The 26,478-nt window shown below is 35.2% G+C and overlaps 1 protein-coding gene across 3 annotated transcripts in view; it reads left to right on the top strand.

Annotated features, from left to right (window-relative positions):
* COL5A2 (collagen type V alpha 2 chain) overlaps positions 1-26,478 on the top strand; it is a 369,276-nt gene that overhangs the window by 296,271 nt on the left and 46,527 nt on the right. For all 3 annotated transcript variants that reach the window (XM_021074694.1, XM_021074695.1, NM_001105289.1), the window contains 11 exon segments: positions 2,452-2,465; positions 7,412-7,444; positions 8,678-8,710; positions 10,053-10,106; positions 15,447-15,557; positions 16,877-16,954; positions 18,554-18,598; positions 19,877-19,930; positions 20,350-20,403; positions 21,797-21,850; positions 25,480-25,533. In XM_021074694.1, coding sequence (XP_020930353.1) covers positions 2,452-2,465; positions 7,412-7,444; positions 8,678-8,710; positions 10,053-10,106; positions 15,447-15,557; positions 16,877-16,954; positions 18,554-18,598; positions 19,877-19,930; positions 20,350-20,403; positions 21,797-21,850; positions 25,480-25,533 — 584 coding nt within the window.

Here is a 26,478-nt window from a genome sequence, read left to right as displayed (position 1 = left end):
CCTCACTTTTAAGAGGTAGAAGTTAAAGAATATTGGTAGCACATTTAACACTACAGAAATAAATATTAAGAAAGGGCATTTCCTTGTCTTAAATTGAGTGCTGGAAGAAAGCATAGGGGGAAGAGAAGAAGTAGGAAGCACTGTAATTTTTTATCACTTCTCATTTTAATGGAGCTAATAAAAACTGTCTAAGTAAATAAATATCTAAAAGTAATGTAAAAGTATAATGATAGTGAAGTCAATATATAAATCTTCTTAAGCATCAGAAGGACTAACATCCCAAACAATACATATATTCTTGAAAACATTGTGAAACATTTTTTTTTAAAAATGAAAAATACAGCTATATTCTTAAAAAATGAAAAAGAATAAAAATATGTGCGTTTAACATCCATATCAAAAGAACAACAAAATAAACTGAAAATTAGCAGAAGAAATTCATAGAGAAAAAACAGAAGTTTAAAACTGAGAAAACTGAAATATAGTAGCAATAACATGCAAATTTAAAAAGACAGTTCTATAAGAAATCAACAAAATAAATTACCCATAAAATAAGAAATGGTAATAGGAAAATGACCAAATGAAAACAAAGAACGTAAAAGAATAATGAAAGGCTTCTTTGCACAACTTTACACTGATAAATTTGAAAACTTATATGGCATGGATACCTTCCTAGGAAAATATAAACTGCTAAAACTGTCCCTGGTAAGAGAAAGTGAGCATGCTAATTTTCCTAGAAAAAAATAGAAAAATTTGTAAAACAGATAGACCTCTAAAAAGTAGCAGATGATTTCACAGTTGTGCTAAACCATTACAAAACAGACAACTTTAATGCTTTCTTTTTGTCTTTTTAAGGCCGCACCCACAGCATATGGAGGTTCCCAGGCTAGGGGTCAAATTGGAGCTACAGCTGCCGGCTTATGCCACAGCCACAGCAACACAGGATCTGAGCAGCATCTGCAACCTACACCACAGCTTATGGCAATGCCAGATCCTTAACCCACTGAGCAAGGGCAGGGATGGAACCTGGATACAAGTCGAGTTCATTAACCACTGAGCCGCAGTGGGAACTCCAACAGTTTTAATGCTTTTTAAGCTCTTCTAGGACATGCAATGAGAAGGCAAACTTCCAGTGTTTTATTGTGAAGGCAGTATATTCTTGAGAGCAAAATGTGGCAAAGATTGCACAAAAAAGAAAACTAGAGTAATCTTATAAATATTTGTTTAAAAACAAATAAAATATTAAATTTATTAGCACATTAAAAGAATAGCCATGAAAGAGAAATTATTCCTTAAGTAAAAGAATAATTCAACATTAGGAAAGCTGTCATCTTAACAGATGTATTAAAGAGCATATGCTTTTCTCCATAATTGAAAATATTTGGCAAAGGTGAATATATATTCTTGATGAAGATACTTAGTAATAACATTTCATTAACATGACAAAATATTTACATTTCAGCTTAGAAGCTTTACTATGTTTAATAATAATTAGATACATTCTCTTTAAACTCAGAGATAGAACATAGATGTCCATTTTAATGACACAATTTAGCATTATTGAATGTACCTGATTAAACAATTAAACAAGAAAAAGAAATTAGCGGCTTAGAAATTAGAAAAGAGGGGGGTAAAATGATCAATTTACAGAAAACATAATTGTTTACTTACAAAATCTGAGGGAATGAAGTAAAAAAACAAAATGAAACAATTTAGTAAGATAATGCAGTATAAAATTAACAAATTAGTAGATTTACTGTATATAATTACCTAATAGCATAAATAATGGCAATTAAAAAATACCTCATTTTTAATAGCAATATAGAGGATAGAATGGCTAAGGATAAACTTAACACAAAATGTTCAGGATCTCTTTGAAGAAAACTTTAAAACACTACTAATTAAAATGATGACTTTAACAAATGTAATGTTCTATTATTCTTGGATAGGAAGATTAATAATAGGAAAATCAGTAATAGTGACCTCTAATAAGTGAAATGTGGGGAAACAGAAGAAAGGGGACAAGATGGAAGGAGATTTTTCACTGTGTAATTGTATACCTTTATTAGTATATTTTTGTGTTGGTTTTTTAACCATGTGAATGAATAACCTACTCAACAAACTATAGAAAACAAAAATAGACATGATTAAAGATAATTATACTTTTAATAGTTAATTTTATAATTTGATGGATTTTAAATGCAATATAAAGGATGTGAAGAATATTCAAATAACATCAGAATTTTCCAAAGGGATGCATTATTTTGCCTTTTGTGGAAATATTGATCCAAAACAACTTTTGAGTTCTACCTGATGGTGGTAAGAAAAGGTGCTTAAATTAAATTCTGGCTACACACACACACACACACAAATTGCTAAAAATAAATATTTAGGAGATTCTCAGTACCTGTTTCTGCATAAAATAATGTATTTGTTCTTTTCTTTTTATAGGTAGAGGAAGAAAGGTAAGTTTTACTTTGCATAGTTGCATTTTTGTATTTTTTTTTTATTCTAATACTGTCCATAGGACTGTGCTTTGAAGTGTTTGAAAGCCTTTTGTCAAGTATGAAGTACCATACAATTATAAATATATGAGCAAAGTTTAGCTACTTTGATTATAGATTACAGTTACTTATATTTTACTTTGCTAATTTTTGTTATATATATTTCTTCTAGAAGGTTGTGAATCCCTTAGGGATTGAGACTGCGTCATAGTGACCTTTGTATTACTTGCATTTATCACAGCACTTAGGATATACCTTACATATATTAGAAGTGCAATAAATATCTAATTGAAGGAAGGAAAGGAAGAGAAGGAAGAAGGAAGGAAGGAAGGAAAGAAAGGAGGGTATTAGTTCTGCATCAGTGGAATTATGGTTCCACTCCCACTGATTGGGAAGTAGATTTAATTAAAAGAATTAATTGAACACTGTCCCTAACAAACGTCAACTCCCTTTCTCTCCCTACTCCCAGAGACAAGCCTTACACTCCAGAGGACAATATTGGGGTATTGGGGTATAGCCATGACCCTGGTTCAGCTCAGCCAGCTTAGTCAATTGTCATCTGGACATAGGTAATCCCACTGAAGTGAAGAAATTTCCATTTCCTTGGAAGTGCTTTCAGTTTTCTGGTAAAGTTGAAAATTATGGCAGTTGCTTTGGTCTTATCCAGATGGAAAGAGCACAGGAATCAAGAATGGAAATGGGCAGCCATCACAGATTTCATAGCAGATATTAGACAGATTACCAGCAAATTTAAATTCTTTGCCTTTGCGTGCATGAAACTTCAGTAAAGTGATAATCAGGTAATCAGATAAAGCAAATGCCATATCTTCATGGTAAATGAAAGTGATACTATCAAGAGGAGGGCCTGGTTACCTTTACATTTTTTTGGCTCAGAGGGCAATACCATAAATTTGTCTTATTTGACATAAATACTGTGAAATTATTTAGATTTGAATATGTCAAAGGAGAAGGACTGCTAACACCAGGTAACATTAAATTTACAACTGAAAGAAAAAATGAAACTTAAAAGCTTGAGTATAGGCCTCAAACTAGATGGATAAGTGAGTAGGTAGGTAGACAGATGGATAAACAATCTGTGAAGTAAAGGAAAAAAAAAACTGACAGTGAGAACTGCCCTGATGTAATCAATTTAATTTGGTTAATAATCACTCAATTTAGTGAGGGACAATGCTCAGGCTGTTGTACAGTTTACTGTCTTTTTCCAAAGGTGGTGTGGGACACCTGGGAGAAGGACATACTTATAGCAGCTGTCAATTTAGCACACTCTAGTCGTGTGCTATTATCTTCATGACTGTCATTTATTATTAAGTGCCAACAGAAATATGAGAACAAAAGTTCCTGCTATGGCGCAGTGGGTTAAGAATCCAACTGCAGCAGCTCCAGTCACTGCAGAGGTGCAGGTTCTTTCTCCCACGTAGCACAGTGGATTAAAAGATTCAGCAGGTGTTGCCACAACTGTGGCATAGGTCGCAGCTGCAGCTCAGATTCATTCACTGGTGTAGGAACTTCCATATGCTGTGGGTGTGGCCATAAAAAAAGGAAGAAATATGAGAACAGAGTAAGGTTATATAAATAACATTTGTGCTTGATTATATAATACTGGTTTTTATTTTATTCTTTCATTCATGTTAACCCCTAAATAATTATTGAGGCTTTCTTAAAACTCTGTATGAGGCAAATTATGCAGATGACGTGATGGTGGGAAAAATGCTGTGACTGCCTCTGTGGTAATGGCATCCTGTAAAAGTGATGAGGCATGTCTACCAAGTATTAAGTGATGAGTAACAGATGAGAAGTTAAACTAATTCTCCTCTGAATCTGAGTACTTGAATTTTATGAAAATCCAATTTATTAAGACTATCACTCCACATAAATCGATTTATTCAAAACCCATGTGAACAAAGCAACAAATATTTATATTTGTAGCTTATTTCCAAAATAAGAAGTATCATAGAATCATTAGATAAATGTGTTATCAGGACCTGACACTAGAATGTTTAATCCCATATAAAGTATTGTGGAACAAGAGAAGGCTCATTTTTCTAATTTTGGCAGAAATAATTTCTCCTCTCTTTTCATTTGTTTTTCTAGACTTGCTCTCAAAATGAACATTTTCTTCAGCATCACTCTCATAAAGTCCTTTCCTTATTGTTATTTCTGAACAATTCAAACTTTCTTAGTATTTCAAAGAAAGCTCTTATACGTCTTAAAAGGCTAATTTCTATTATTTTTGTCTTTAAAATGGAAAGACATAGTCTAGAAGTTAGTGGAAGTGGAAATGCAGAGATAAGCCTGTTTTACTTTTCGGCCCCTATGTTTTGATCCCTTCTTTCTCTAGTCTTTTTGTAGGTGTTTTTCAGACTCTTGTGTTCTACCTACATCCTCCTGCTTCTATAGGGCCCTTTCCAATACCTCTGAATTCTCAATTTATTCCTGACTTCCTGATTATTAGCTACCTCAGCATTAGAATCAGGGTATTGTTCTGTAGTTGAGTCCACTATTAAGACAATAAAGATTGTAAAATAACTTTTTAAATAAAAACAAAATCTAAGAGGAAAATATTTAGGCTTGATTAGGTAAACAAATCATGCTCAGGTATATGATGGAAAACTAAAAAGACCATGATACTCTTGGTTGTTGAGTATGATATTTAGTTTATGTTTTCTCTATTTTCAAAACTCCTTACTATGAACTCATATTAATTTTATAATCAGATAAAAAAGTATTATATGTGATAGGAAAAAGTAAATAAAATAGAGCTCATTACCCTTGCTTTCTCTGTAGTTTAGCTATAATCCTTAATGTATTCATTCTTTGTAATTGCCTAGGAAAAGCATTTTCATAGTGTATTAGTAGAAACTAATATATTAATTTATTGAGAATTTCTCTGTGTTCAGCTCAGAATGTGAAGTAGACATAATCATGACCTTAGGAAGACCATAATCTGTTGGATGGAAGCCAAATCCTGAAATAAAAAATACCAGTAAATATGCGATAAAAAAAAGAGGTACATAAAGGTATAATTCATCCAATGTTATTTAAACTATATACTTAACATCATGCCATAAGAATACAATTTGTAGGAGTTCCCATCATGGCGCAGTGGTTAACGAATCTGACTAGGAACCATGAGGTTGCGGGTTTGATCCCTGGCCTTGCTCAGTGGGTTAAGGATCCAGCGTTGCCGTGAGCTGTGGTGTAGGTTGCAGACACGGCTCAGATCCCGTGTTGCTGTGGCCCTGGCGTAGGCTGGCAGCTACAGCTTCGATTTGACCCCTAGCCTGGGAACCTCCATATGCCGCAGGAGCAGCCCTAGGAGAGGCAAAAAGACAAAAAAAAAAAAAAAAATACAATTTTTACTGTTCCCATTGTGGCTCAGCAGGTTAAGAACCAGACATAGTGTTCACGAGGATGCAGGTTCAATCTGGGGCCTCATTCAGTGGATTAGGGATCTGGCGTTGCCACAAGTTGCAACTTAGGTCACAGATGTAGCTCATGTCTGGCATTACTGTGGCTGTGGTGGAGGCTGACAGCTACAGCTCTGATTCTACCCTTAGCCTTGAGACTTTCATATGCCACAGGTGTGGCCGTTAAAAAAAAAAGGAATACAATTTTTGATAATCTAATATTCTAAGTATCAAAAGAAATTCCATCTATATCTATTGTGTTAGCTACATCTGTTATACAAGAAAATTAAACTGCCTGGTTTGTTTTCTTTAAGTCGTGATAGTTTCTTGTATTATTTTATTTTCCTATTCAACTAGTATTTTTCCCAGATTTTCCTGATATTGAGAATTACCAGACTAATAGAATTATGTCTTGTCTTTTTCTTTTTGGAAGATGACCACACAACACATCTCTTATTTTTCAGATTCTTCCATGAATTTAAAAAAGGGGTGGGAAGTGTTTCAGAAATAGCATAACTTACAAAAAACTAGGTGGCATGTAATGTGAGTGTGAAAATTCAAATTATTCACATTTTTGTATTTTCCTTTGCTTTTTCGGTCTTTGGGTGGTTTTTCCTACAGTCCTTTGACTTTACACTTTTTCATCACAAGCATTTCTTGGTCTAGCCAACTCTGGGTTTGCTCACTGTAAAAACTGAAGGGAAACAACTTTACATATTTCACACATTGGATTAGTTTTCTTTTTGTGTCTTTCAGCAAAGTAGTATTTTCTCATGATTAATGTCTGATTAACTCCTCTAAAGACTGTTAACTTTTTTCTTTTTATCTTTTTCTTAACCTCTTTTTTTTTTTTTTGTCTTTTTGCCATTTCTTGGGCTGCTCCCTCAGCACATGGAGGTTCCCAGGCTAGGGGTCAAATAGGAGCTGTAGCTGCCAGCCTACGACAGAGCCACAGCAACGCGGGATCTGAGCCGTGTCTGCAACCTACACCACAGCTCACGGCAACGCCAGATCCTTAACCTACTGAGCAAGGCCAGGGATTGAACCTACAACTTCATGGTTCCTAGTCAGATTCGTTAACCACTGCGCCATGACAGGAACTCCTAATTTCTTTCTTTCTTTCAGGGTCACACTTGTGGCATATGGAAGTTCCCAGGCTAGGGGTCAAATTGGAGCTGTAGCTGCCAGCCTACGACAGAGCCACAGCAACGCGGGATCTGAGCCGTGTCTGCAACCTACACCACAGCTCACGGCAACGCTGGATCCTTAACCCACTGAGCAAGGCCAGGGATCGAACCGGCAACCTCATGGTTCCCAGTCGGATTCGTTAACCACTGTGCCACGACGGGAACTCCAATCTTTTTCTTAACCTTTCTTACATAGACATTTCCAGTGTTTCCATGGAATATTCTAATATGACATGTTAATACTCAACAAGCCATATATTTTGCTAATTGAACTTTTTTTTTTGCTTCATAGGGACAAAAAGGAGAACCAGGATTAGTGCCTATTGTAAGTATATATATATATAGATATATAGATGTGTGTGTGTGTGTGTGTGTGTGTGTGTGTTGTTTTCATGTACCTTTGTTAAACTTAGAGCATTGTTGTATATTATTATTTATGTACATACTTTCAAAAAAGGGAAATTATTTGTTTTATAACCAAGTTTTTTGTATGAAATAAGTAGCCAAAATAGATCAATTCTTTAATAAAATATTTCATGTTTATTTTTCACAATATTCCTGACTTTTATTGTTCCATGACTAAAGGTATAAATTAGGGTTTTACAGAATTAAATATTGTATGTTGATATAAAGTGATAGTTAAAATGTATATTTATAGTACCAATAACCATATAATTCAAATATAAAGACATGATTTAATGTGCCATACTACTGAAAATACATTATGCCATTATCTTGATTTAAATTCCATGTTGTATGAGTTCTTGAGTTATTTAAAGTTGTAGATGATCAAAAAGTATATCATTAAATAGGATGAAATTTCTTTAACCACCACTCTCCTAGATTTTAAAGGAGTTACTATCATTCCGTCAAGACAAAAGTACAGCATGTTGGTTTATTTGGCAATATTTGCATTTTTGCTTTGCCTTTAAATTGGCACATTTTTAATAAAGATTACCTAAAAAGTAAATAATTCTTTTTTTTTTTTTTCATTTAAAAACACATTGTTTTGGAGTTCCCTGGTGGATCAGATCTGGTGTTGTCACTACTGTGTCTCAGTTTCGATCCCTGGCCTAGGAACTTTCACATGCCATGGGCATGACCAAAAATAATAATAACAATTGCAATGTCTTAGGTGCTGTTTTAAGCACTTCCCAAATATTTTTTTACTTGTATTCGCAACAGCTCTGAGAGGGAGGTAAATTTCATAATCCTTATCACTATTTTACAGAAGAAGAACCTTAAGCACAGAGAGGATCATTAATTAGTCCAAAATCATACAGCTGGTAAGGGAGAGAGTTAAGATTTCAACCCAGGCCTCTAGGCTCCAGCATTGGTGCTCTTACTATACCTGTACTGCCTCCCTGGATTAGAGTTTAAATTAGATCATGTCTTATCTTAACTTTGTAGGCAAGGAGGAAATGGACATCAAGTGTCAATATCAATTTTTTTTTTTTTTAATCCCTGGGGCTTTTGTTGTTATTATTTGTTTGACTATTGAGTTTTCTAAAAATCTTTAGAAACTTTATCCTTACATATCATCTTGTCTGTCATTTAGGTAACAGGCATACGTGGACGTCCAGGACCTGCAGTAAGTAGTTTCGTCCGATATTTGTGGTACTCCTAACTTCTTTGAGATACTGGAAATCTTTATAGGTATTATATCTATGAGAAGACAATAGAATTTACTAAACAATGATGCTGGGTTTCTTGAAACATTTTGTTTTGAAACATCTTCAAGTTTAAGCATTCCTTTGCAGCAATGAATGAAATTGATGAACCCTATTTAGGTCAACTTTACTCATTCAAATTAGGACATTTGAGTCTGCTATTTGAGAGTGATTAGGTACTTTCATCTGTTTAATGAAAGAAACTTAATTTCATCTGTTACCAAAATTAAATCATATATTGCAGTAGAATTAGAGAATTACACATCAGAGTAACATATTTATGGTTGAGCATAAAAGACTACTGATTTCAGGTTTGGTGTAGCAGTAGCAGTCATAGGGAACCAGATGGGTACTACACGCACACACACACACACACTTCCTGTAAATTTTAAAGCACATTAAATCAACATAAGTAAAATACTAATACACTTTGACAAATCTGCTCTAGTCATTCTGAAGCTTTTGCTTTTAAACAATACTGTATGTTGGATTGAGTGAATAAATGCATGGTTTAATTTTCATAGCTCAATTAAAACTCTCTTTTGAAGTGAAATAAAATTCTCCTGGCAACTGCTATTTTCCAGAAAAAAATTAAGATACTGGCATAAAATGCCACTTTTGAAATGTAATAATCATTTGTTATTTTAAGGGAGAAATAACCGCAATTACTATTTGGAAAATTCTCAGTGGGTTTTAAATATACAGGTGAAGATGATGCAACATTCTAAATCAAGTTAAAAAAAAAAGATACTAGATACCTGAAGGTGCATAAAGCATAATAGAATAGGAGGCTTCTCTCTCCATTGCTTTTATCGGCAACTTGATGAATAGTTTGGGATGTCATTTACCAATATGAACTCATACATTCCCTCATAAAGTTGAAAATTTGAGTTTTGTACCATTATGTAGTTCTCAAAATCCGAATTATAGGTTTTGGTGTCTGAGATAAGACAGCAAAAAGGATCCTTACGAACTTACAGTTACTGTTCAAACTAATATATACAGCTCATTGAGCTCCACATTGCTATAACATTACTCTTATTTCTTTACAAGCCTTTAAGCTTCAACACTAAAATAAACAGCCTTTCTATGCACACAGAGCTTTTATATTCACAAGGCTTTATTTTCAATAGTCTTCAACTGAGTTAAATTAAAAAAAGAAGGGTGATACTTGTTTTGCAATTTTCTTATCAGTAAACCTTTTAAACAAAAATATCTGAAGTATACATGTTTTGCAGGCATAACTGACATTTTCTGTTTTAGGGACCTCCAGGATCTCAAGGACCAAGGGGAGAGAGAGGCCCAAAAGGAAAACCTGTGAGTTGACAGTGGAGTTCCCCTTTTGTGAACTGTGCTGTGTACTGAGTAAGCCCGTCTACACCCTGTTCCCTCTTTACAGCAAAGAGCCAGTGGTACTGTTCCTTTCTCACTTCTATTAAATATGAGCCAGAATTCAGGTCTTGGAGTGATTGTGTATTGATCCTGTTTCAGAGGAAATTATCACGTGCTACTAATTACCTATTATCTTCTTGGATAACACGTGATATTTCTTTCTCCTTTATGAGATCAAATTAAAACAAAGTAGGATCTAAGGAAATATAATGAATACCTCATGTTGTTTTCAGAGGTTGTAACTCATGAGTAAACAATGCCAAGAATGCATTGTTGAGATAAAACCCAAGTTCTGTGATCTGTGGTCACTGCAGGAATAACCATATTGAATAAAGGAAAAAGACATGTTAGAGGACAAAATTGTCTTTCAAGTGGTTGTATATGAATTTATTTCCTGAGTAACATTGCCTTTTCCACTGAGCGGCTGCTGCAGAGCTGTCAAAGGAGTAATTTTAAAAATCAACAAATTCATTACTAAGGGAATACCTTCAAATTTAATCAACTCTATATTCTTAAGACGTGAGGTTATTACATTATGTATACCAAATGTTTTCCCCAATTCTCCTTCTTTTCTATATATCATTCTCAAAAACTTATGCCTTTTATATACTAGATACCTATATTATTTTATATATTACTATCATCATCCCATATTTCAATCAGAAAAAATTTATGCTGTTTAATTTTCTGTCTAAAATTATATATACTAATATCTAACTCTCTATGGATTTTTAACCTTCCAAACATCTATTTATCTATATCTAAATGGGAGAAATAGATGAGCAAGGAAGCAACAAATAACCTTAAATATATAAACAAGGAAACGCCTTATTTTAGATTATGTTGCTAGGAATGCTTGCCACTGGTTTCATCCTTGATATTATTTTTTGTTTCTACACATTTCACCAAGTATAGGTTGATGCCAATACTTTTTCCAAACTGCAGCTGGAGTTATGGAAGGTATTTGCAGTGGCCCCAGGGAAGTAATGCACAGCCACGTAGTTGGGCAGCAGTACTGTGTTCCGATTACCTTATGTCCCATTTTTCGTTGCTGTTCTGCTGAGTTGCCTTGCCTATGTTGGTAACTTAAACACTGTTGGTAGTTCTTCAGATGTCTGTCCAGTGTCCAGGATGACAGATAGTTGGAAGGTGACTTCAGTTGGGTAGAGGTAGGTGGTCATGTAGACAACACTGTGTGTCGATGTGCACAGAATAATTGATAAAACTGAGTCCTAAGTCTAGGCGGAAGTTGCTATGGAAACAGTGATTGGACTTCCAGAAATTCTTGTTAGGATTCAGTGAATCTACTCCTTATTCCTCTTACTCTTCTGTTTCCCCTCCTTTCTGCTTCCCTTCCCTTCTCTTCTTTTCTCTTTGTAAGTGATATGCTCCATTTCCTATCTTGATTAGACCTGAGACAGTCAGTGTGAAGTGTGTGTGTGTGTGTGTGTGTGTGTGTGTGTGTGTGTGCGTGAAAAGAATGAGGAATAGTTATTTATGTAGAATTGAGCAAGGCAATCCTGGCAGACACCCAAGTAGGAAATCTGTCCCTCTCTTATCCTAGCAAACAGTCGTGTGATGGTGTTTAGTAACTGACTCATTTTAAAAAATGTGCCTGTAGCTTTTGCTGATTTCCCTGGTGTAAATACTCCCACCATGGCTGTTTTCAAGATACTGGAATGATGTCATAAAACACATACAGGTAGAATGCTTTATCTCAGGTCCCAAGACTTGTCTACCTGGACAAGAGATATATGGCCAGCAAAATATAAGCTGGTGCTGTTATCATAAATATGATTTTTCTCCCCTTACTTCCATAACCATCAACCACTACTTCACACAGTAGAACACAATTTCTTAACACGATTGATGTTTGGGGCCAGATAATTCCTTATGAATTGTAGGACACTTGGCAGCATTCCTCATTTCTACCCTTTAGATGCTAGTAGCAGCACCTGCCCCCTCCCTCATAAAATACCTCTTGGTGTTGCCACATGTCCCTTGGTGAGGGGTGGAAAGTGCTTAAGATTAATAACTACTGATGTAGTGATACTTTCATGAAGCCTTTATTACTAACCAGTTATCATCATGATTGGCTCTCAGCATGTCCTTAGTTTTAAGTGTATTGTCCTGGAAACTTCATAGAGACAAACTAGGAACCTGTCAGGAGGTGGACAGTCAATGGTGTGCTGAGTTCTAATTCTACAGGACACTTAACCTCTATAGATCTGTTTCCTCATCTGTAAAAGTGGAAATATACCAGTTCTTACTAACTCTAACATCATTAGTAGTCTTTTCTACTTGGGACTGTTTAAAGTCGCCACCTAGTGGCAATCTACAAGTACTTTCTGTTTTATCGTGGATTGCTGCCTGAGATACTGGGAATATTCTGGAGGATGGGAAGGAATAATTATACATTGAACACTCACCTTAATATAAAACTTATGTGCATCAGATCACTTGGAAATATGAAAGTATGTGTTTTAATGTATTCTAAACATAATTTTTGTTTTAAAGTTTTATCAGTAAAATATATAATATTTTTTCTTATTTTCTCTTATAATCATGCTCATTATGCTCACTTAATTTTGATAACTTTAACAAGTTTTTATTGATTTTAATCTCAATTTGTATGGAAGTAAATCATGTAAGCTATTTAGAGGAGATACCATGGAGGCACAGAATGCATCATGAAGCCAGTGAGAAAGTGAGCTGTCTTCAGAGCAGACTTTTAAACATGATCATTAATCACAGAGAACTGGAAAAAGGACATACGTTTTTGAGGATTAATATTAGCCAAACCTCTCTCTACTCCCACGGACACTAAATGTTGTTTTTGGTTTTGTCTTTGGAAATCTCTTTGGGAGCAGAGATTGTTTTAGCTCTTTTTTTGTTGTTGTTGTTATTTTTTTATCTCATTTTTCTCAATATTAACAATACTTGGTTATCAATGATCAGTTTCACACTTTAAAAATACTTTAAGAGTTTTCCACACAAGGTTTTGTGAGTAGGCTGGACTATTGCCAATATACATTTCCAGCTCATGGTGTCACATTTATATGATTCAGAAGTCCTATATAGCAATTAAAAATTAGCCTCCATTATGTATAATGAAAAAAGAGTGCAGTGATTTGTTAGTGGTTTAGCAGTCAGAAGGGTCTTGATTTTTAAAGGGTGAGAATAATTTTCTGAGAAATTAGTTTTGAAAATGTGAGCTTTTTTAGGCTAAGTTACCTACTTCTATTTGAATAGATAAATTAGCTGAATTATTCCACTACTCCAGAAAGTAAACATGTCAAACATAAATGTTTGAATATATTGAAATATATTAGTTAAATTTCTCAATAGCTATTATGCCCCCAAACATCCTATACAAACTGCCCCCTCTGCTTATCCCATATTTACTCCCTCTGCTGTATCAGGTCATTTTGGCTTATTATGTAGATATTCTCATGCTTAAGCATAAGAAGCTTCTTTTGCTATTAAACTCTAACTCACTTACCATATTTTTCTTGATCCCTGCTTCTATTTAGTAAAATCACATTGGATTTTGAGTTCTTTAGTCCTTTCTTTCCTTTCTTTCTTCCTGTTTAGAATCTCCAGGGTTAAAAAGCCAGCAAATACTTAACAAGTCTTATGGGAATGATGAGGTTAGGAGACGGAGCCTTTCCAGAACTGAGGACGTGGCTGTTCCCCAAGCTGCCTTCAGAATGTGGGTTAGGAGGAGGGTGGAATTTGGCAGCTAACGCTCATTGCTCACTTCCCTGAGAACTAGACTTGGCAGAGTCCCCATGCCTTTCCCTCTCCTTCTCATTGCTCTGGTCTACCTTTGGGAGTGGTAGGGAAAATAAAGCGTGCCAGACTTCAAGTACTAGGGTAAAGAGGATTGAAATGTGAAAATGTAATAAGCATATACTGAATGTCTACTATCAGCCAGGAAATATGTGAAGCATTAAAAAATTAGAAAGATGAGAAAAACCACAAACCCCGATCAGGAACCCATCACATTCTTTTTATAAGTGAGGAGAGATTAAGCAAGCACATACAAAGTTAATTTAATCTAAGACAGACAAATGAATTTAGAAATTGTTGGAGTTTCCTGGTGTCCGAGTGGTTAAAGGGTCTAGCATTATCACTGCTGTGGCTCAGGTCACTGTTGTGGCACAGGTTTGATTCCTGGCCTAGGAATTTCTGTATGCCATGGGCATGGCCAAAAAAAAAAAAAAAAAGAAAAAAAGAAAAAGACAATGTTGATTAGATATTCTTGAAGAGCAAAACTCAACCAAATAAGCAAGCTGATTATAAAATACTGATGAACTGAATTCAGTCTTCCAAGAAGAATGATTACTGGGGATTTAACACATCAAAAGTAAAATTCTTACACAGAATATACCATGTTCTGATGGTAGAGGCTGTAACCAGTGCTGAAATCTGCAATGTTGGCATAGCTGATGAAACATACTGTAGGGGGCTGGCTTGCTATTTTTTAAGACAATTTTTTAAAGGTAGTTTTAGGTTTACATCAAATTGAAGGTAAAGTACAGAGAGTTCCTATATACTCTCTGCCCCCATACATGCATAGCTTTCCCCATTATCAACATCCCCTGTCAGAGTCCATAGTGTACATTAAGGTTCCCTCTTGGTGTTATATATTTTGTGTCTTCAAGCAAGTGTATATTTACATGTGTATACCATTATAGTATCTTAAGAGTATTTTCACTGCCCTAAAAATCATTGTGCTCTGTCTATTCATCCCCCACATCCTCACCCTAACCCCTGCAGCCACCAACCTTTTGCTGTCTCAATAGTTTTGCTTTTACCAGAATGTCATAGAGTTGGAATCATACAGTATGGCTAGTCATTTAAAAAATAACGAAAACACTTCTCCATTGAGAAGTCTGTGCATTTTGTTTTCTACTAAGTACATATTTATTTATTTATTTATTTATTTATTTATTTTTTGTCTTTTTGCTATTTCTTTGGGCCGCTCCCGCGGCATATGGAGGTTCCCAGGCTAGGGGTCGAATCGGAGCTGTAGCCACCGGCCTACGCCAGAGCCACAGCAACGCAGGATCCGAGCCGCGTCTGCAACCTACACCACAGCTCACGGCAACGCCGGATCGTTAACCCACTGAGCAAGGGCAGGGACCGAACCCGCAACCTCATGGTTCCTAGTCGGATTCGTTAACCACTGCGCCACGACGGGAACTCCTACTAAGTACGTATTTAGCAATGGGTTCTAACTTCTACTTGCTTGTTTTCCAGGGTCCGCGTGGTCCTCAGGGAATTGATGGAGAACCAGGTGTTCCTGGTCAACCAGGTGCCCCAGGACCTCCTGGACATCCGTCTCACCCAGGACCAGATGGCATGAGCAGAGTGAGTTGTGTGCATTGTCCAATATCATCTTTGGGATGATATATTACATTATTAATTTATGGTTGTGATTTTAAATTGTGTTCAGATGTTGACCCTTGACTGTAGAGAGCAACTGAGGGCATGCAATGTTGCTATGAATAACAATAAAACTAAGAAATCCACAGGGAATTGTTGGAAAATTCAAAGTATCATTTTTAAAAAGTGCTGCTTCAAGTTATTTGTAGTTCTTAGTTCTGAACACTGGAATTTTATTTTTTCCATTTGATTCTAAAGGACCACTAGCATTATTCCCATTATTAATTGAAAAGAGAACTATGTCTTCATCCTTCTCTGTCCTCTAGACTGACAAAATCTGTCGTGTCCTTCACACCAAAGGTGGTTGATGCATCCATGGCAACATCTGTGAAAGGGCCACTGAGTAGATGCTAAAAGTTGCTACCTGGTTATTTCCTGAATATTAGTTTCCTACCAGAAGTAGAGTAAAACCAAATGTCTTTCTATACCTGCCTCTTTGAATTCTTAGTGGCAGAGGCATGGGGTTTATGAGTAGGTTGCATAGCATGACAAGGGAATGTATGGAACCCTGAAATATTTTGTTTTCCAGTAATTTATACAGACGATTTTCAACTGATTGTAGAAAGAATAGCCAATTTTAACAGAATATGCACATTCTTTTCTCACTAAAATCAGAAAATTCATAGAAGTTTTAGAATGAATATGGATAGTTTTGGTCAGTTGGGTTACCAGAGTCTTTTCGATGTGAAAGACAATAGGTAAAACCGTTGCCAGTTTTGGAACATTCCAAGATTTATAAAATTTTATTCAATTTTTATAAATACAGTTTAAAGTTTACTGGCCACAAAGAAGAATAACATCTAAGTAAAATAGTCTTAAATGGAGTCTGGAGTCTTTAGGGACAAATGTTTAAAGGGACTTTTAGGTCTTATTCAGCTGTTTGGCATGCTCTAATTGTCAGAGGAATTCAGATGAAACGATTTGAACCTGAAATCGATTAGACTGGCTAAATACTTATCAGAATAATCCATGCTTTTATCAAGTATCAGACATTTGGCTCATTGTAGTACTTATTCTGAAGCAACATAGTAATAAAATACCCTGAGGAAGATTGTTCAATCAAAAGCACATGCAATGAAAAAGATCTTTGAATCTTTATCCTTGCTTTAAAGTCAAAAGTTTAAAATGATTCTCAGAAGAGCCATTCTTTAGGAATCCCAGAGAATGCACACTTCTCAGGTTAAAAAAGTATGTTAATATATGTCTTTTACAGTGGAAATAATGTCAACACATTGCTTTTACAGCCATTTTCAGCTCAGATGGCTGGGTTGGATGAAAAATCTGGACTTGGGAGTCAAGTAGGACTGATGCCTGGCTCTGTGGTAAGTGCAGATTTTACTGATAATCAAAATACTTGTGGAAAAATCATTACACAGAGAGGTTTGAGTTGGCTAGTTAAGTAATGTCTTTTAAAACATATCCCTCCATCCATCCATTCATTCAATTAACTTATCAAACCCTGCCCTGAGCCAGTTAAAAGCCCAATGGTGTTGCTTTCATAACTGTGCAAACTATTTGTCAACATTAATAAAGGTTGTCTGTGTATTTCACTTAATATTTGAAGAAAATAAAGAGTTAAAAAATGTATAACCACCAACACCACCGCTACAACAATAAAAACTGTACTTTTTAAATTTAAAAAGAGCAGCTGTTTTATGGTATTGTTAGAAGGTTATTTGGCAAAATTTTGAAGTGAGAAGTTTTGCCACTGTAATTTGTATTATTTCCTACGTATCTTAATACTCTCTGGTTGCCTTATACCAACAACTCTAAAATTTACTCCCTGGGCCATTTCTATCCTCTTTTGAATTTCTTCAACAGCCAGAAAGATTCCCATTTTCTCTGGGTAGGTACTTTATTTGGGTATTTGGAGTGAATTAACACTATTCAAACCAACTCTTCCATGCTTTTTTGCTCATAACATAATTCAAAGGCATTCCAGGTTAATGACATTTCAGACAATAAGAAGTGTGAAGTCAGACTTCATAGAAAAACACCCCTTTTACCCATCCTTAAGACCAGCATTACAAGTAACTTAAACATTATTTGTTTGTGTATATTTTAAGTCACTAGCAGTATGGTTGTATTCAATGATTATCTTGAGATATTTTTCTTAAATGTATGAGTGTTTAATCATTTGAGTTTCAGATTATATATGTGTTTATTTTTTTAATGAAGGTTTTATTTTCTTACTAGCTAAAAATCTGATCAATCCAAAACAAAAATTCAAGTTTTCAACATAAGAACAAACCAGATTTTGATCTCACCTTTTAAAGTATGACATTTAAAAAATTACATAGACATATACTAACAATTTTTAAACTTGCATTTTCCTTTTTCTCCCTTTGTTATACCTCAATATAATCATGTCATGTTTAAATGGGAAAAGCCTGTGTGGATACCTAAATGTGTATTATAAAAGAAAGAACCCAGAAAACAGTGCTCTAGATCATTTTAAACTTACATTTAAAATAACTTAGTCATCATTGTTGATAGTTTCATGAACCTTTAATTCAACTTGCTCATTTAAGTTAGCTGCTGTGAAGCTGAAGAATTAAATAGATCAGTTTGATGATGACTTTATGCTTGCCAAGATTTTTCCTTGTTGGCTGTTCTGCTTTAACAGAACCATCCCTTAAGCATGTAAGTGTTCTTTTCCCAAAGACATTGGGTGTGTACAGGCATATTCTTTATTTCTTTTTATGACAGTGAGGGTATGTACAAAATAATCCCAAATGTTGTCCAAGTTTGAGTCTTTTTGAATTTAGCTGTATTCCAGTTGAGTACAGAACGACAATGTCATCGCCTTCCACTGACAAAGATTCACTTTTTCAGATTCTAAAGCTGATTCAACATTTTTGAAATGTTTGACTTAATTGTCATAAACACTACATAATTCTTCTTCTCGTTTGTTTTTTAAGGGTCCTGTTGGCCCAAGGGGACCTCAAGGTTTACAGGGGCAGCAAGTAAGTCTTTTATACTGTAGCAAGAAAGAAAAATGTATAAATAAGGTCTCTGTGAATGACTGCTTTTGGCTGGACTTTAAATTGCATATTGTAATGCTTACTTTGCATGCACTGTATTCAATTAATTTTCACTCAGAAGAATAAGCAGTATGTTTTTAAAAGATTCTTCATGATGCTAGAGTTTTATCATCTGGTTTCTTATGTGACTGATCTCAAATATGAAGAATTTTTATGTGCCTCTGCTTCTGAAATAACAGATCATTATCTTATGTCATGACGAAATTCTCATAATTAGTTTTGTGCCAAGACTTGGGCTATTAAATCAGATCATAGAAGGACAATGCCATGTGGTATTACTAGAAGTAATTATCAAGATGATCACTCTATGTCAAGAAGTAATTGTCGAGATATCACATATACATGTGTGATATTTTATATATGCATTGCTTTTTAGGGCCCCACATATGGCATATGGAAGTTACCAGGCTAGGGTTCGAATTGGAGCTGCAACTGCTGGCCTACACCACAGCCACAACAATGCTACATCCAAGCCTTATCTGTGACCTACACCACAACTCACAGCAACGCTGGATCCTCTACCCACTGAGCGAGGCCAGGGATCGAACCCATATCCTCATGGTTACTAATTGATCTTGTTACCACTGACCCATAGTGGAAACTCCACTCTATGGAATATTTAAAAAGAATATAATATGGTACTTTCTTTCCATAGCCTATCAAATATCAATAAAATAGTGATATAGAGCTATTTTCATTTTTGTAGTAATTAGGCAGTAGAGGGTGATTTTTCAAAAGAGAGAAAGAAAAGAATTCTTAGCTCAGTCAGAGATACTGTATTCTCATTACTGTGTGTGGAGTTTTACTGCCATTGTGTGTAGAAAGTGTAGTTGCTGATGAGGAAGAAGATGATGATGATGACGACTGCCATTATTGAATGCCAGCACTGTTTTAGGTCCTTAACATGCATTAGTTATCTAAAGAGCTATAGCTGCAAAATGAAGGCGGTACCATATCATTCTCATTTCGCAGATTAGGAAATGTGGTATAGAGAAATAAGGAATTCATCCAAAGACACACAGCCGGAGAGTGGTAGAGCCAGAATTTTGAACAATTGCGCTATACCGCAGAGGATATAGAATTTAGTACTGTGTTTTTCTTTTTTGTATAATTTGTATGTATGTGTATATGTACATATGTATCTATCTATATTTACGTGTGTATATTACATATCTACATATAACTTACTCTCAACTTTAGGGTGGTGCTGGCCCTATGGGACCTCCTGGTGAACCTGGTGAACCTGGACCAATGGTAAATGTCAAGTAAGCATGTAGACCCAGTTAAATATGGGTCCACCATTATAATGATGTCATGAGCTATTTATTTTACCAGCTTTTTCCTACTGTCGCAAGAAATTACAGTCCAGTTTAGGAGCCCTGTATTATGGACTGTGCTTAAGTTAACTGTTTCTTATGGCAGAGTGTTTAAAATCAGAGGCTGTAAATGTGCTTAGCAGAAAGTGCAGAGCTATTTTCATTTGTGAAATTAAAACAGTTTTTCTGTTGAGTACATAATTTGAGGGATAGAACATAAAATTTGGAATATTAATAATGTTATTTTCTCTGATATTTTTCATTTGTCTCAACAATAGTTTGGATTATATTATTGATATGTATGGGTAAATGTAGGTAAATATTCTTCTTTTTGTTCTGTTTCATTTTTTTTATTAGGGTCCAATTGGTGCACGTGGACCAGAGGGCCCCCCTGGAAAACCTGGTGAAGATGTAAGCTGCCTTTCTTCATTTTGCTTTGAAATTTTGAAAGAGGCTAAGAAGGAGCTACAGCATTAACATGGATATTGTTCATTGTTTCCCAATTTACTTCCCCCACTTTTAACTGTCATTAAAGTCCATCAAAGCTGGAAAGCTCAGAGTGGAGTCAAAAAATTTAAAAGTGCTCCATCTTAAGATGGATATAATACCATCTTAATTTTGATGGTATTTTATCATTAGGTACTATATCTTTGTCTGTATTCTTCAGGGTTTTCATTACAGTTTCTCCGTGAGATACTAGAATTGGGACAACTTTTGGAGGTAGACTTTGATGTGATCTCAAGGAAATATACATTGCTCCAATCCCAAAACATTATCAGGTCCTCAGTAGATGGATTTTTAAAATGTGTTAGAAGAATAGTGTCAGTATTGCTCTCCAGTCCTCAAAAAGTCATTTCTTCAATCAGATTTTTAAAGTTAAGACTCAGCTCCAGATTTAACATTGAGACCATGTGATCAAACAACAGGGTATATAACAACAGATCTGCTTTGCTTGAAGCTTTTTTAAAAATTTAATTAAATTAATTATTATTATTATTTATTTATTTATTTATTTATTTATTTATTTTGCCTTTTCTAGGGCTGCACCCATGGCATATGGAAGTTCCCAGGCTAGGGGTTGAATCGGAGCTGTAGCCACTGGCCTACACCACAGCCACAGCAACGCCAGGTCCGAGCCACATCTGCGACCTACACCACAGCTCATGGCAACGCTGGATCCTTAACCCACTGAGTGAGGCCAAGGATCGAACCACAACCTTGTGGTTCCTAGTCAGATTTGTTAACCACTGAGCCATGACGGGAACTCCCATGATGCTTTTCTTAGTTGTACAAAAGTTGAGGATCAAATCATGGGTAGACCATCAATTTCTGTGTGATATTAAACCAAGAAAATATTTTCTCTTTGTATGTTATGAGACTTATTTAAGGGGATTACAATGAATTTGGCCATAAAGAAAATATCTTTGGCAGTTTTTAATATTTTTAATCACAAGAAAAATGGCAGATGTTATTTTAAGAAGCACTGTTTAATTCAGTGCCACATGTTGAGAAAGAATTTCAGAGCGTGCGTGTGTGTAATTTTGATGTTCATAAAATGGTAAGCTGGGTCAGACAAGTGTAGTTTATATTTAATTCTTCTGATAAATGAATTAAACCTCCACAGACTGATTTGCTGTAATGGATTGCCACGAAAAATAGAATGCAGTGTTTTTACACTGCTTAGAGCATTGGGCATGAGCTTTCTAAAGAAGCCTTTTTATCTGCAGTTAATTTGTTATATAGTTTCAGAAGAGAACATTTTAATCCCTCTTTGCTTCCCCCATTTTCCTTTTTTTCCATAAAGGGTGAGCCGGGTAGAAATGGAAATCCTGGTGAAGTGGGATTTGCAGGATCTCCGGTAAGTTTACTCTGATCAGTACAACAATGTAAAGACAAACTTCAAAAAATAAAAAAAAAATAAAGAATATTTAACATGAACTCACAGTTTATTGTCTGCATATGCATTAGACACTCTCACCAAGACACATTCTGTTCTGTGAAAGGAACATTCACAAAATGCCATTGTGAATAGGCATTTTTGCAAGAGTGAGAGCTAATTCCAATTCCCTGCTTTGCATTGGCGCCATATGAATGACCCTCCTAGAGCCAGAGAATTATATCATAACCTAACATGGATTCTCTCCAAAATGAGTATCAAATTTTCAGGTAAGTCACCAACCTGACTGACTTACATTTCATAACATCTCCATTCCATTTATCTTTTGAAAACATTTTTAGATTTTTTTATTTTGTAGTTTTCACATGTCTAAAACCACAGCTTTCAAGAGTTTATTGATTTGTTTTATATATATATATATACATATACACACACACACACACACACACACATACACACATACACATATACGCTAGAACAATAGCTTGTGGACAGGATGCCTCTTTGGTTGCTCCCCAAACCCTATTGTTGACTAAAAGTCTGGATTGATGTTCTGGGTCCTAAGATCTTGTTACAAGGTGCACTGATCGCCAACTCTCCTAATACAGCTGTTTTCTTCCCCCTTGGCTCACTAGAAGGAGAGGTCCCTAGCAAACAGCTCCACCAGAATTCAAGACCTGGGCCACTTGGCCACAGTCTGAACCCACCTTTCTTACTTTACTCATATTACTTTGACAGACTCTCCCCTAGGGTGTGCTACACAGGCAATAAAGGAAACTTAGAAAATGATAAGCAAGCAAAAATATTCTAAAATTCCTGCTCTTAAACTTTCTCCTTGTCCAACATCCCCTAAACTGATTTGGCCTTCTGCTTATTGTATTTTCTATAATAGCCTAATGTTTCTACCACTCAATACATCCAACAATACTGAATTATTCTCCATTTACTTTCTGAAAATTGATGAGATTCCATGCTGAGATTTTTTTTTTAAACAAATAAATGCTGATCCTTTATGGGACTCTAAGGGTTATTTAGTTTCAAACACAAAACCAGTTCCCCAGCTCCCTGCTCTCTCTTTCCTTTCCTCTCTCATTAGCCTGAAAAGTCAATGCAGACAAAGACATGTGGTTTAGTCATTAGCACAGATGTCCATGTCAACCAATCCTCGCTTGAACCTCCCACCCTGCTGCACTTTTGCACATACTCACAGTGTGGGGCCCTCCATGGGGAGGAAATGCGTCCTGCCAGCATGTCACAGATGCACTCTGCAAGTGCAGTGCAACAACGCGTGATTTGGGTGTGATGACAGTCTTGGGTCAGCAGAATGAAAAACATTTTATGAGCACTAGTACATCTGGTTTATTTTCTTGTTATAGTAGAGATATATAATCACATGAGAATTCCCTTGCAGACCACAAAAACTCAGAAGTTAACTAATTATTTGAAATAACACAGCATAGTAATTCCCCTATAGGCGTAGATGGATGTGTACTAAGTTTCTGCTGGGGATGGAGGGGAGACAAATCTCAGTAAAAGGAAGCAATCCAGTGGAAAAACTTAAAGGGAGTTTTTGAAATGAAAGAATTCCTAAGTAGGGCTGTGTAAACAGAAGAATCAGTGAAGCTTTATTTGCTCAGAGACATGGTTTTATGTGCCCTTACTGTGATAACCCCCTGCAAAACACTACAGAAACATTTTCCCTGCAAGAGGTTGCAGAGGAATCATTGCTTTTCTTTTATCATACAGAGTTCATTTATTGAATTATTCATTCATTCATTTAATTAACAGTAAATAGAGGCAAGCTGTGGCATAGATTGCAGATGCAGCTCAGAGCCGTCATAGCTGTGGCTGTGCTGTAGGCTGGCAGCTGCAGCTCTCATTCAACCCCTAGCCTCCTAGCCTTGGAACTTCTATATGCCACAAGTGCAGCCCTAAAAAAAGAAAGAAGGAAAGAAAGAAAGAGAGAGAGAAAGAAAAAGAAAAGAAAGAAAAAGAGAAAGAAAGAGAGAGAGAAAGAAAAGAAAGAAAGAAAGAAAGAAAGAAAGAAAGAAAGAGAAAGAAAGAAAGAAAAAGAAAAAGAAAAAGGAAAGAAAGAAAGAAAAGAGAAAGAAAAGAAAGGAAGAAAAGGAAAAGTGCTGTGAGTAGGATGGACTGGGCGTTTGGGGTTAGTAGATGCAAACTATCACATTTAGAATGGATAAGCAATGAGGTCCTGCTGTATGGCACAGGGAGCTATATCCAATCACTTGTGATAGAACTCAATAGAAGATAATATGAGAAGAAGAATGTATATACATGTGTGTGTGTGTATATATACATATATATTCACACACATACGTATGTATAACTTCGCTGTATGGCAGAAATTAACAGAACACTGCAGATCAACTGTAATTAAAAAATTTTCTTAAAAGAGTGGAGATGATGAATGTTAAACCATTTTTTTATTCAGTTGTCTATTTAATGCTTATTCATTGAATGCCCACTAATAAGGCATAAGGCTAAAAGCCAGGTATATGCAGATTAATAATACTAATTGATAATAATTGATAGTATCAGTCTGTGCTATCAAGGAGCTCAGTCTATGGTGGCAGTAGTAATAGCATTCAATTCAAAACCTAATTAACGTAGGCAACAAGAATAAGTGAATAACTAAGTCACTGTTGTCCTTATATATTTTAAGAAGTTATGAGGAAAAATTTTCAATCATCATTTAAAAATAGTTGTCATTTGGATTTGATTTAGTGTTTGATTTATATCATTTTTAAATTTGATATGTTTAGGTGAAGGATGCAGAGAATTAACAGAAATTGAGAACTTATTGAGTCAAGAAACCAACCCATTCTCTTCGTGTTTCCTGACTTTCTTTTCTATTGGATATTTCATTTTCTCAGTTAGTTTTTTGGAGGGGCAGAGCTTCCAGGGCCAGGAATTGAACCTGCACTACTGTAGTGACCCAGGCCACATCACTGGCAATGCTGGATCCTTAATCCACTGAGCTGCCAGGGAACTCCTATAGTTTTAAAAACATTTCTTAAATATTTTACTTTAAAAATATTCCAATCACATTTTAACATCCTCTTTCTAAGTATATTCTGCTATTAATATTTAGAAATTTGGGAAAATAAAGCAAATTGGTTTGCTACAAATGCATTTATTCTTCTACCACAAATAAAACACAATATAAAGGAGGGAAAGCCAAGTTTTCCTTAAGTTCTCCTGATTTTTTTCCTATACCTTGACCTACATGATTCAGACACTAAATGTGTTGATTCAGACTTACTGTTATTTTTTCTTTATTAATTATAATATGGTGAAATTATTCGAAAATTTAAAAGTGTCATCAAATTTAAAAGTGTCAATACCTGGCATTAGTCCATGTCTCTGTGTAAGATATGTTTCCACTTCTAACAGGGGGTTTGCCTTGCTAATTTTTAATCACCTAGATGTATTTTGACAGATAAAATTATACTTCTTTTCCTTGTTAGGTTTGTTGGTAAAAAAACTATGTACCAGATTTTCTTTTGAAGTGTATTATACAATCTTATGAATGACTGAAATGCCTTATCTATTCCTCCCAACTCCCACAGGGAGCTCGAGGATTTCCTGGGGCTCCTGGTCTTCCAGGCCTGAAGGGTCACCGAGTAAGTTCAATCCTTTGTAATCCTTTCAGATGCTGTGGCTTATGGAATAGGGTCTGGGGAGCATGACTTTCAAAATCTTTACAGTTCCATTTGTCAGTTGTTTCTAACTGGCTGTGCTTGCAGTAGTCATCTGTGGTTACCAAAAATCACAATGCTTTTTTCCATTTCCTTTGAATTTCATTTGTTTTTATAAACAAATATATTTTGAATTCTTACTGTATATTGAATACTGTGTTATAAAAGAGAAAACAGTGATAAATGAGAAATGTCCATGACTTTCAGCTTCAGGCTATGAGATATAGTTTTAAAAATAGGCAATTACTACATAGTAGAATAAGTGACATGGTACTAGATCCCATGCATTAGATCACAGGAGGGGCCTAGGCAACTCAGACATGGGAAGCCATAGACTGCTTCTCTTTTGATAACTCAAGATAATCAATGTAATTATTATGTTACATACATATGTAAAAATTACATATCTATCTATCTATCTGAAAGTATGGTTGATATTCATTCAGTGTACATTGGCTGGCCTATGTTTTAAGTGTTTGAGCTTATGATTAGAATGCTTGCTGCTTTGCTAGTTATTAAATATTTTGAATATCACTCCTGGTGATATGTAACATATATCACTATGTCATATAACTATATAAACTCTGTAACTATTTGTTTTCCCTAAAGCCACCATATGTTTTATATTTGTAGCTATAAATTAAATTTCTATGAAGTCATAAATATTTGAGAGAACATTAAAAATTGAAAATATTATCTAAAGAGGGAAACTTTCTTTAAAGAGGGAAATTTTCTTTAAATAGACTTTCTTAAAATGTTGAGAATTTGAAAACATTTTGAGTAACTACTTTAAATTTGAGGTCCGTTTTCATAAGTCACTTTCTGTGAGCTTAGTTTTGGTTCTTCTTTTACGCATCTGAGGATTGAAAA

Source organism: Sus scrofa, chromosome 15 (genome assembly GCF_000003025.6).
Source record: "Sus scrofa isolate TJ Tabasco breed Duroc chromosome 15, Sscrofa11.1, whole genome shotgun sequence".
NCBI lineage: Eukaryota > Metazoa > Chordata > Mammalia > Artiodactyla > Suidae > Sus > Sus scrofa.
The sequence above is the reverse complement of the archived record's forward strand: the minus strand, read 5'-3'. Positions and strand labels throughout refer to the sequence as shown.